The 13675-nt window shown below is 38.2% G+C and overlaps 1 protein-coding gene across 2 annotated transcripts in view; it reads left to right on the top strand.

The window, feature by feature from the left end:
• The first annotated feature begins 6768 nt into the window (after window positions 1–6768).
• The window catches only part of cpne5a (copine Va), a 78280-nt gene continuing 71373 nt past the window's right edge, over window positions 6769–13675 (top strand). For both annotated transcript variants that reach the window (XM_079637885.1, XM_079637884.1), the window contains exon 1: window positions 6769–7193. In XM_079637885.1, coding sequence (XP_079494011.1) covers window positions 7084–7193 — 110 coding nt within the window. In that variant the 5' untranslated portion in view covers window positions 6769–7083. The remainder of the gene's footprint in view (window positions 7194–13675) is intronic.

Here is a 13675-nt window from a genome sequence, read left to right as displayed (position 1 = left end):
TGCTTGTATGCAGTGAGATCATAAAAATATATGCTGATATGGCCCAGTTTTTTATGATATTGTGCTCTCTTGATATCAGATCTCACATCCTCGTCCACACTGTCATCGAGGCGTGAGTGATTTGTACATATATTTTTTAATCTGACCTTTAAGTCTATTATAAGCAAAGTGTAACTCATCCCTCAAAAGGAACAATGTGTGCTGCTGTAGTTTGATGCATCTCACAGTATTACCAATAGCTAATGTTTTCATTCTAAAGACTAAGGCACACGCAAACTCTTTCTATTTTTTTGTCAAGTTTGTGTAAATGCGAGTTTCAAAGTACTTTCAAGTAAAAGCATATTACAATTACTTAAAAAGATACTTAAAAAAATAAAAGGATCAAAGCCCAAACGTTAGGTGCACTTTTTCAGAATGTTTTAGAATTTTTGTACAATTTATCTATGCTGTATTGATATAGCAACGAGTAAACACTTGAAATCCGTCAAACAAATGTAGGTGGAAACTTTAAACCATGTTTGTGACGACCAGCCCTTGTTTCCTCTATTTATGTGTTTTGGTTGTTAATCTGAATCCAAATATTCCCATAAAGCTTTGATAAGATACTCCTCCAGCCTCTCTCACTGAATTATCAATTCCCCCCCGGCCTTAAACTGAATCAAATTTACAGGATTATTTTGTTGTTCCACACATTACTCTCTAAAATTGATAATATAAAAGTGATCCAAAAAATCTCCCTTTGTAAAACGATAACAAAATATTGTCTTTTAAATTGCTTCGTATTCCTTTCATAAATCTTTATTTTATGTGTTTTGTTGAAAGAAGTTGCGGCTGCGTTTACATCAAACCACATTAGCATCGGTTGGTGTCCACATAACAGGATTAGCATCCGCTGTTGTATGTGGGATAATTCCTCTATCACAGCAGCTCAGTGCGTTCATGACAGCAGCAGGTTTGTAGAGGGACTGGGAATCAAATGTCATCAACAGTTGTGCTTTAGTCATTGGGGCTTTTGTAATTCCAAAACATAAAAATACAAAACATTAGAATGCAAAAGAGAAATGTAAACACTGTGATTTAATGCTGATTAGAAAGATTGGAATAAAGCCACAGTTTGCGTTTATAATGTTGGAAGCATCTTTGGTGCTTGGGTGTTTGTTTACATGAGGGAACATCTGACATTTCTGACTCTGCGTAGGAGTTCACACAAGGCTTTCGAAGAAACCGCTAATTTTTTTTAAGGCTTCCAACTCGCCTTCCTATTTCCTGCCATTGCCCTTTTTCGAAGAAAATGACATATCTGCTGTAGAATGTCAGCTGGGAATGAATAGGAACCAAGTAATGATTTTGTGAATGTCTGTATGTTTGTGTGTGGTTGGCACCTCATGGAAATCTCTTGCAACAGGAAGCGCTGAATACAATTTTTCCTGGTTGCTTTGAAATCTCACCTAACATTTTACTTTAGTGTTAACAGAAATGTGATTATATGTGATTTTCGCAAGCTGGTGTAAATATACATCTGTGTATAGGGTTTAAGCGCTATTTTAGGAGTGAAGACGTCGACTTTTTTATTTTTTATTCTTTTTAAAATCACTTTAAATTACCATTGTGTATGACACTTGCAAATGCCTAAAATGCTGTTTATGGTGCTGTGCTTTTTATGTCTTTCCTTGGTGTTTCCCAGGACCTCTCCAGGTATCTCCCTCCAATTAAAAATATATGAAAAACATAGCTCTAGCACTTTGTCACTGTCATAGACATGCAGTTCTTTATTTTGCACCTAACACTTAATGAGCACTCAGCGCTCTATGAGCCGGCTGGTAATAATTAACATCTCCTCTTTCGCGCATGCATATGGTTGGTCTCTGATTAGCGAGTTCATGAATATGTATGTGCTCTGAGAGAAGAGGTTGAAATTGGGTCATAATGGCGTGGTATTCTTTTCCGGTGCTATGAGTGAAGCGTATCTGCACTCTCTGACACCTTAAACCATCTTAATACCTTGACTCTTTCTGATTTAAGAACACTGTGTTCTAGAAGGCTTGTCGAAACTCAAGTTCACAGAATCCTTCAAACTTAAAAATGGCTACAAGAATCTTAATATCACCGGACACAAGCTTTTTCCATATTTATGGGATCCACTCTCTCGACTGACACATTTCTCCTCATGGGTCACTCTAATAACTGGATGTACCCCATCAAACTCAACCCTTTTAATGATGATGATGTAAACATAATACACTTATTAAATTATTTATTTATTTATGTTTGTTATGTTCCTTTTACATTTATGGACAAATATTTCTATTTAATTTCTATTTATAATTTATAATGAGTGCAGAACTAAGTCAGTGAACACTTGTCTTGAGCGGTATTGAGTGGATTTCATTATGTGCCGATGACTAATGTAAACGCCTCTGATTTGCCATTGAGTTCATGTGCTCAACACGACTGTAATTGGTTTTAATACTCAATGCTGCTGCAAAAAAAAAATGGTAACACTTTACAATAAGGTTCGCTAGTTAACATTAGTTAACTACATTAGCTAACATGAACTAATAATGAATTGCACATATACAGCATTTATTAATCTTTGTTAATGTTAATTTCAACATTTAGTAATACTTTATTAAAATCTTGTGCACATTAGTTAATGCACTGTGAACTAACATGACCTAACAATGAACAGCTGTATTTCTATTAACTAACGTTAACAAAGATTAACAAATACAGTAACAAATGTATTGCTCATGGTTAGTTCATGTTAGTTAATACATTAACTAATGAACCTTATTATAAAGTGTTACCAAAAAAATGTTTGCCGACATTTGCCGGAGAGTAGAGATCTAAATAGAATTCTGTTCCTGATTAGTTAATCGCAGCATGTCAGAATGGTAATTGCGATTAATTTTCGATTAATCAAACAGCTCTCATGTATCTTTTAAATGTATCTATTAAATTGACAGAGATTATAGATGTTTGGAGAAAAAACTACTATGATGATCTTCTGAAAAATTCAAGAAACTGGCTTAGAGATTGCAGACTGCAGAAAAAGTGTTACTCGGCTTCTAACCATGTTTAGGTTTTCCAGGTACAAAGGGCAGTCATCTCTGAGCCCAGATATTATTTTGACAGCCCTCTCTTTTTCATTTTCACTACTTTGACTTGATCTTTTGTTATCAAAGGTCATTTTCAAGGTTTTCTCATGGAGATTGCTCCTGCAAATATACAAAACAATGCCAGGTGGGGAGGTGCAAGGTAGAGTTCAAGAACCTCTTTTTGTGTTCGTTTGCACATTTTTATGTTTGATATTTCAAAGCCAGAAGATTTGCTTAAATATTGGGTTATTTCTCCCAAACTAGTCGGCGCACTTGGAAAATGATGAAGCCACATGTACGTTTTGCTGACACGCTCGGGTACTTCATTACGTGCTTAAGCAAGTCACAATTTACTGTCATTGTATTGAATTCACCCTATTTATTAAATGATCCCTGTTCGTGTTCCACAGAAGAAAGTCTTGTACAGGTTTGGAATGACATGGATGAGGGTGATTAATAAATTATGATTTGTCATTTTTGAGTGAACTATATCCTTTTTTTTTTGTGAGCTTGTGCTCAGGGATTTATTTTGTCTAAAAGTGTGCAAAAGACTGGAAAATGGAACATAACTGTCGAAAAATGACTTTACATAAGAATGTAAAAGGCGTCAGCCCTCCTGTCACAGAACAAATCATCTGACCCCCAAACCTTCCTGTAACTATGGCATGTGTCACCATATCAGTCGTCTGTGATAGAACTAGCTCTCGTTCTTTTATATTGATCTATTTTAGATCCCTACACAGGATGACAGATGGACAATGAATGAACTTTACAAAGCCATCTAAAAGCATTCATAGACCGTTCTGTTCTTTAACACTTTCGAACATAAGCTACACTGCAGTGTGAAGACTTTTCGTAGTCCATTTCTCTGAAACTATCAGTTTCTAGGCCAATAGAAAATAATTCTCAAACAAGCTGTCTGACATTGTGTTGTTGCTGAAACACTGCATTTATTGCTTTTTCATAGGCCTGTCTCTCTCAAATGAAATGACATTTATCAAAAGCTTTAAGATATAACTCTCAAACTGACTCATAAGGACCGAGTTCCATTTGACTACCAAAAAAATAACCTGTTGTGTATCCGTTGAGCCAGCGGTGACTTCACCTCATTGAACTGAAGCAACATGTGGCAGAACCCAGAAGGAATCCAGAGAGGGAATCATCTGTTCATGGGAGATAGACCCCGTTCTTACAGCTGCTTTCATCAGCTGGTGGCAAAATAACAGACAGATGAACTGCTAAAAGCAAAACACTTTAGCAGTTCAGAATATAGTGTGCAATGACCCGCCACTATCAGCCAGTCATTTCGTCCGCTTAAACTCCGTCCCTCCACAATCGATTGCAATTTTCGAGTGCATCACCCACATCTTAAAATACACTTGGATGTGTGTCACAATTCAAAAGAAATATCTGTCACTACTTCCATTGCATCGCGAATTTAAAATTCGTAAAAAAATGTTTATGTCTTTTTCCAATTAAAGTGAACATAAGTGCAGCCTTGTACTTGTCACCTTAACAAACTGGCTGTACAACTAAAAACATCCGCCTCACGCTGAATTCCATGACCCGAGGTCAAAGATAAAAAATATCTGCTGGTATTTCTTAAGGAAGTGATAGATGAAATTATGTGTATCGGGTTGCATAGATGGTCTGTGAGCAGATATGGCAGGGTTGACCTGCTATGGCTATCTAGACAGATACTACAAGAGTTTTCAGTTTGAGAAAGCACCTAATCTCTGACACATTCTCCAATAACTTTGTGTCTAGGCGGGCTGGCTTGTGGATAAATGTTGTCACGTTCTGTGAAGCCACTTGTCTTATGGTTTCCACCATGCATGAAGCCATGAAATTACATAGCAATGGCTGGTTCAGCGAAAGCGCCTTGTTTTCCATTTGGTTTCTGATTTATTTTGGTGAGTGATCTTTGGAGATGGAAATTTAATGGAGGCTGTGAGAAAAGAGGCATCTGTGTTTGATCCACCAGTGTGTGTGACTAAAAGGCAGGACTGGGTGTCAATCTGTGAAGTCCTCAGTGGAATTGGATCCAAACCAAGGGGAAAGACTCTGAATGAAGTGTCTCTCCATTTTTAAGAGGAACAATAACAGATGCATATGATAGGAAATACACATTCTGAGCAGCAGAGTAATTCAAGAGTGTAAGAGGGTTCTCTTTCTGTCTTATATTCACTCCATTCTCTCTTTATAGTGTTTCTATTTTCACTTTCACACACCTTCCATCCAAGCTTCAAAGCCTCGATGAACAAAACCAGTGCAACATCATTGTGTCAGTCAGCCCCCCGCTGAAGCCTGCATTTCTGTGACAGTGGGGCTATAGTGTTCCAGCATGCTGTCCTGTCAGAATGCGGGCCACATGCTGTCAACTACAGCCCTCCACTAGTAACACCCATAATTACCCACTGGGTGGCTTGGAGGGAAAAAAGTGTGGAGAAAAGTGCTGAAATGGGTCACGACCATTGGGCCCAGAGTGGACAACAGTGGCTGTAATTAAATCTGACAAGTGATTAACGTTGACTCCGAGCACCTATGGTGGGAAATGGGAATGTGTCTTTACAAGTACATTTTTTGTTGTTGTTGCAATTAATGTTAGTGCTGATGGGTGGAGAAATGGATTGTGGAGCTGTCCAATGCAGTGGTGCTGAAACACAGTTGCAGCATGTAGAACTCTAGCGGGGCCGTCTCACGCTGTGCTTTTTATCAGCTTAAACTCAGATTCTTGTTTTTTTTTTGTGTGATAATTATCCTAGTTCTTTGGACATATTTGCTGATAAGAAACCACTTATTTTCAGAATCAGTTTTAAGTTTGAAATATTGTCTTATAAACAAAAGCTTGTTACCTAAAAAAAAAAGAGATGCCATAGAAAAAACTACTTATTACATTTCTTATTTATTACTTGTAACCAGGGTTATTATAGTTTTGCATTATTCATTAGTTTTTATTTTTATTTCAGTTAACGACAATGTTTTTTCCCATCTAGTTTTCGTTTTTTCGTTCGTTTTCGTTAACGATTATAACCCTGCTTGTAACATACTGTATTTTTACTGTAGTTATTATGAGATTATAAGAAATATTACGGGATAGCATTTTTGTCTATTTCACAGTTCCATATAGGCCTATGTCAAGGTGTAAACACATTTCCTATTAAATTGGTGTTAAAAGTTAAAATGAACTGGATAAATGTGACCGTTTATGCAGGCAATTTTGGCTCCAGTCCATACATTGTATTTATTTCTTATAAAAAACAATTTACTGTGAAATATCTCCTTGTTAAAGTAAGTTTGTGAGTTGTTAGGTAATTTAAATATTCTACAGTAAAATGACATGTCTCTTTAGAAAGAATAGGCCCTATGCATTTTACCGTATAGCCTACAGGCTATGTTTTACCGTATGTGGTAACTCACAGTTAACCAACTTACAGGTTTTCAATGTAGCATGCTTTAATTTCCCCTCCCCCTTGTTTTTTACAGAATGGTTTGAGGGTTGTATTTCAGAAGTTAACCGCCGTGAGAAATAGCTCAGACCGTAATGAGCCGTGGCTGTGGATCAATAACGTGATGCTGCGCCGAGCGAGCGCAAAGCCACGGTTGTGTGAAAGAATGCGCGAGGGGTGGAGTTCTACTCTTTTACTTTCCACTCCACACAGTAGGCTACGGACAGAGAGATCTCACCGCTGTCAGAAGAGGCGCACACTTGCACTCTTCTTTGAGTTTTTCATTTAGCTAACCAAACCCATTGTGTAGTCATCTTTTTTTCTTTGTAACATTGCTAATATCTTATGATAAAGCTCATCACAGGGCATCTGGGCTCTCCAGCGCGCGACCAGCACAGACGCTGATTTTCTGACACCCTGCTGCGGTCCTGCGCGCTCCCGCGTCTCTCTGGAGCTGTGAGATTTTAGGAAGCACTGCAGCACAACGAACTGCTAAACTGTTTGAAGTAGAGAGTGTCCTCTTGTCCCGCGCGCCAATGGAAGGGGACGTTATGGATAAACTGGAGGACATGGCCTCAGTGAGCGAGTTCGACCCTATCACGGGGAATATTCCTGCCACCAAAGTGGAGATCACCGTCTCGTGCAGGTATGAGATAGAATCAATTTGCATTCGCTCACTCAAGTTGAAATCACTTTAATATAATGGTGTTTATAGTTCATATGGACCCCATAATGTCAGGTGTTTGACTAGAGAAAAGTTCTTAAAAGGTTCGGTTTTTATTTTTATTTTCAGCAAATAATCATTGTCTTGTATAAAACACAAGTCGACTTTGTATTAGTGGTCCTGACTGGTTGGTTCTTTAGAGAAAAAAGTTCTTGAATTTTCTTATTGGTTCTGTTAACTGAGAAAAATGAGCTTTTTGTTCTTTGAATCACCATGTAGATGGTTTTGTAGGGAAGCATATGCTCTCCCTTTGCATCAGGCTGTCCTTTTTTCTTTTTTTTTTTTAAACCACCATGAATTATATATGTAAAATAGTTTTAGAAGTAGCAGTTCACATGCAACAATTATGACACGAGACTTTCTGGCTCTACAATATTGATATGAGCGTAAATATCTAATATATCCGGTGAGCTGCATGTATGTACTTGCCCAAAGCATTTAACGTTGCTGCTTAATTGTCTCCATACCGAGATGCCATAAGTTGTCAGATGCTCTGAACATCAAGTCCCCACAAGCATATCATCGTCCCCATATCATCTTCGCTTTCCATCGATCATAAATGTCACATGTTTGTGTATTTAGTTGTATAATAAGAACTGCTTGTGAGAGGAAATATATCTTCAGTTATTCTTTGTTGGCTTTCAAAATGTGTATTACTATAGCCGCCAAATCTTAGCACTGTAGTGCTAAAGCAAGCAGTGAATATTCACGAGAAGGAGTATAAAAACCCCACCCAGTGTCTTCATGTCAATGAACAGCATTCAAAACAGCATAGAGGCAATAATGCAATTTCTTTGGGTGAACGATTTTTCTTTTCTTTTCTAATGCTTATAACATCATCTTTACTTTTAGAGCAGAGGTTGGTCTTGATAAGAATGCATCACTGAAATGCTGCTGTTACTGGAAAAACAGGAGATGTGGTGAAAAATAATTTCAGCCAGGACCACAGTTGGCTCATTGCTCAGAATGATAGGTTGGCTATTGGTTTGGGGTTTTAATCATCTTGAGGTGTAATGGATACGGCTGGTGTACTAAGCATCTGCTATGCCTTTAATAGTCGCTTATAGTCAATTATACACGCTCCAGTCCAATTTAGACAAAATGATTTTACTGAATTTCCCAACTTGACAGTCAAACCATCTATTTAATGAGAGCAATTTCCCATGCAAGTAGCTAATAACCATAAACTCGCCAACTTCTCAGCTGCAAGTTAATATTGCATGCTGTCTGCAATGAGAAAGAAAGAATACTGATTATGGGTGTAATTTGGTCTGATTGTTAGCTGAATAAATTTCTCTGTTAAAGACCAAGACTTCATCACATTAGCTAAATGTGATCTCAACTGTTTTTAATGAACCAGATATAAATAGCTTTTTAGATTTGAAATTCATTTTCAGCTTTTACATCCACTAAATGATTAGGCTTTATCAATATACAACCAATACATACTGTACTGTGCATTACACACGCATTACGCATTACTGTGCATACTGTGACTTCAGTGATAAATTGCATTTTAACTTGAACTCGACATGTATTTGACAAGGGCCTTAAGTGTCAAGCACATGCATGTAAGAACATATTATTGATCCCCCCCCCCACCCACCTGTCTCTTCATTCTTTCTTTATACTACTTGTAAAAAAAGAATACTAATGCATATAAGGGGGTTTCTTTCATATATCCAATCCTTATGGGTGCAAATAAGAAAATAATGAATAAAAAATACTAAGATTAAACTTGAAGTAAGAATGTCAGTTTGTACAGTATGATCTCATTTGATTCTAAGAGAATTTTTAGAGGATTCTTGTTTGATCTCAACAGGATTGGCTCCCATTTCTAATTATGAAATTCCATTAGCATTCCCTTTATATGATTTTTCTACCCTTTTTGCTTCTACACCCCCACATAACTGCAATAATTCAAACCATTATAAAAAAAACCATTAGTGTTATCAAATATGCGATCAAGTTATTGATTTGTACATTATTGTTATTATTTTAATTGAATTAGATTTTTGCCACATCCTTGCTTCTGAGATTGAATCAATGAATAAAGAAATCTATTGGCCCTGAACCATTATGGCCCTCTCTGTCAGCGCAGAATTCTCTCCAGGTTTGTGATGAGACTCTGCGAGGTGGTGGTGGAAATCATCGCCTGCGTTTGTTCTCTGTAATTGATTTAGTTTGGGCTGATTATCAGGGGATTGTGGCAGACATGGAATTGAATCGCTTCACTTCCCCCTCCAGATTCCCTCATAACCTGCCGGTGTTATTGGAGTGCAGAAAGTTTGGCCTGACAAAACAGAAACTCTGTGATAACCCTTATCACAAACAAAAGCTGTCCTGTGGCTGTGAGATATGCAATTGATCCAGTTGTCTGGCACTAATTGGGTTTTGGGTTCCGATTGTTTTGTGTTTTAGTATAGTCTAGTAGTCTAGTGGCAAGAAAAGTATTTGGATATACTTAGTGGGTCTTGAGCATTTTAACTACAAATATGAAATATTCAAAAGTGTGCTGTTCAAGAATCAAAGAACAGTTTCCACTAAGCAGCACAACTGTTCAACATTGATAATAATAAGAAATGTTACCTATTATTATTATTCGCACCAAATCAACATAATTTGAATGATGTGACATTGAAGACTGGAGTAATGGATGCTGGAATTTTAGCGTTGCCTTTAGAGGAATAAATTACATTTTAAAGTATATTCAAAAGGAAACAATATTTTTAATTGTAATAATATTTTATTATTTACTGTGTTTAAATCAAATAAATGCAGCCTTGGTGATTTATAGATCCAGTTTAATGAAATAAAACCTAATATTTAGTTACTTTGAATTCATTGAATTATTTTGAATTTAATTCTTGCTGCAGGGAAATGCATGTCCTTGCCAAAAATCATGTGTCCCTGTTGTTACCATCCTTCATGAGTTGCTCCATGAGTAGCTCTCTGTAATGTAAAAGTGGAGGAATAAAGTTGCAGATGTTGGCAAGCTTCAGTTTCACTGCAGATCTACGTCCTCCTCTCAGTTGACCTTGCAGGCGAGGAACCAGATCATGGAATGCATCTACATTCCCTCTGCACTGCTCTGCTGCTAGACTCTCCACTGCTGAGAAGAGCTCTGTCTGGTGGGTATTTGCAAGCCTAGAGATGATTTACAGTTGGGGGTTCAGCTCCCCTCTCAGCGTGTGACTTGATTCCAAATGGAGCCGTGGTGTATTAAGCCGTTATTGTTCTTTTGCTATCCGTTCAGCTCCAGTGCCTTTTATTGCTGGATTTCCCCTGGTTATATATGCTAGAATAGCAGAGTACCTATTGTCCCAGATCTGTGAATATTAGAGCAGACATTCACATCTTCCTATGTATCCTGCTTCCAACATGTCTTCCTTCATAGATTGAAATACTCTGCCACCGAAATGAAAAGTACTTGAACCTGAACTGGTGAAGAAGCAAGTAACTCCAAAGTGAGACTGAGAGAAAGAGAAATGTAGAAAGATGATGGGTGAATTAATTTACTGGATGGATGGATGAATGACAAGTATATCAGAATACTAAGGCTTCTACATGATGGCATGTCAGTCTCTCAGAGTCCGAGCCTTTCATGGTGGAAACTGAAACGGGGGTCAAACAGGGGTGCATCATCGCACCCACCCTGTTTTTCATCTTCATTTCTGCTTTCTCATTGGTGAAGCCTTAACCCATTTCAACCTTAACAGATTCAAGGCCACGAGCAAAGTCAACTACACCGCCATCACAAAGCTTAAGTATGTGGACGATAGTGTCATCGCAGCGCACTCCGCAGAAGACCTCCAGGGCATCCTGAATGTCTTTGCAAAGGCATACAGAGCCCTGGGCCTAACCTTAAACATTAAGAAGACCCAGGTCCTCTATTCTATATCTCTTGAAAACGTGGACCACTTCCCTTACCTCGGCAGCCTTCTTTCCTCAAAAGCTGACATCGACTCATCATCATGAGATCAACCATCACCTGAGTTGTGCCAGTGGAATCTACGCAAGACTCAGGAAAAGAGTCTTCAAAGTCAGAGACTTAACAGCCTAAACTAAAATCCTGGTCTACAGAGCCGTTGTCCTCCCCACCCTGCTGTATGGAGCCAAGTCATGGACCACCTACAGCAGCCACCTGAGAGCCCTGGAACAATATCACCAAATATGCTTACGAAAGATCCTGAGGATCAGCTGAGAGGACAGATGGCAGAACACCAGTGTCTTGAAGGAAGCCAACATGACCAGCATCACCACTATAATAATGCAGTACCACCTTCGATGGACAGGCCATCTCGACATCTGCATGTCCAATACACGCCTCCCCAAGCAGGTCCTGTATTCCCAGCTGAAGGAAGGTCATCGAGCCACTGGTGGGCAAAAGAAACGTTACAAGGAAAATATCAAGGTCACATCACATCAAGCAACTGGGAATACATTGCACTGGACAGGAGCTCCTGGAAGAAATCTGTCCAGAAAGGTGCTGCACATCATTAAAATACAACTCCGCTGTGCCACAGAGACAAATCGACAGCTTCACAAGGAGAAAGACAAAAAGGCTCAACCACCAGCAATTGGCCTCTACAGCCATCTGAAGACCCACAAGTAGACAACCCAATAGAGAGGACAGTCAAACTTGCCTTGAGTGACCGCCGATGATGATGATGGGGCAGAAGGATAGATGGTGAAGTTTTCGGCTTGTGATAAAGAAGCAGAATCAATGCCAAAAGATGTGAGGGGCTGAATGAAGCTCAGAGATGTACCGACATTATGTATTCACACTGTAATCTACTGCAGAAGTGATTGTGTGTGTCCTAGGTCATATATTGTTTTCATCCAATCTCTATTCACATCTCTTTGTCCGGTTTTTGTAGTGTTTTTTGTCTCTACGGTTGATTGGCATAATTGACATCTAGAAGAACCAACCGAAATTACACTGAAGTAGTAATTTTGAACCTTAAGGAATAAACAAGCCCTGTGATGTCCAGTATGTGATTAAAATAAAATCATAGGTTGGTAGATAACAGTTTTTAGGAGGAGGGACTGAGTGTCTGACCTCTGCATGTCGCAGAGGGAAGCACTTAATATGGTGAATAGTCTAACAGATGGTTGAGAAAAAAAACAAACAGCTGCTGAACGGATGGATGAGCTGGATGAGAGCTTGGCCAGTTGTTAATTGAGCTGGCTGATTTAGTATGCATATAAATGTGTTAGTCGGAGAGCGACTGAGGGTATGCCTGCGTTTTGACAGAGGATGGTGTTGAATCAAAGAGCTCAAAACGGCTGTCTCACAAGCCCAGAATTCTCTTGTGTGGTGTTGGGATCATTGTGTGATATGACAAAGATACTAGGAATGACAAAAGGCTTGTCTACATTTGCTATTCATCTCTGATCTTGGTTACACTTTATTTTGATGGCCCACTGTCTATTCTACTAACCATAAGTAACTTTTGCAACTACGTACAGTACATGTCAACTAACTCTCAGAGTATTATTAGACTGTTAGATTAGGTTGACATACGTAGTTGCAAAGATACTTATAGTCAGCAGAATTTTTGTTTGGGGACCATCAAAATAAAGTGTTGCAGATATTAAGTAGACAGTCTCATAATACTCTATATACTCTAATGAGAGTTAGTTGACATGCAGTTGGAAAGTTACTAGTAGAATGTCTAAAGTGGACTATGGAAATAAAGTGTTACCCTGATCTTTATTGGGCTTATTCAGTTGAGTGCGACAGCCCCAAATTGATTGGCATCACAGTTTTGAACTCCAAAACAAGAACTGACTCAATGAGATGTGCTAAATATCAGCATTGATATTTTCACATCACTACTAGTAGTTTTTTTTTTTTAAATCACCGGATTGGGGGAGGTTTTGATTGTTGCAGAAGAGTCAACATGAACTGACCCTATTTACTTCTTGTTTTCTTTAATCAAAATATAATTGCTTGCTACAAAACTACTACATTTAAATTACTTAATTTTTGTTGACATCTGCATGAATGCACTGGCAAGTGGACCACCAGCAAACACTGTTTAGCGTAGCAAGTAGAGCTGGCGTGGAGGTTAGTTTACGGCTTTGGGCATCACTTGTTATAATTCTCCTTTCCTTTAATCTACTTCCAATAAAAATAAAGGTTTTCAGTCAATATTATTAACAATTTCTCTGGTAATTGTAATCTGCATTTCTCTACCATTTTGTGAAAAGATAAAAATCGTCATACATAACTCATGAATGCTTTTTATGATTATATTAATAAATCAGGCCATGCCCCTGTGTGACGACAAAACAATAATTTGCATATCTGACTTTGAGTATTTCATTTATGTCGGTTATGAAGCTTGCGACATGTCAGAGGGAACTTACAGCTTGTATCCTCTCATGCAGTTACAGAT

Source organism: Phoxinus phoxinus, assembly GCF_949152265.1.
Source record: "Phoxinus phoxinus genome assembly, chromosome: 15".
In the NCBI taxonomy this organism is placed as follows: Eukaryota; Metazoa; Chordata; class Actinopteri; order Cypriniformes; family Leuciscidae; genus Phoxinus; species Phoxinus phoxinus.
Note: the sequence above shows the minus strand (reverse complement) of the source record. Positions and strands in the feature narration are given on the sequence as shown.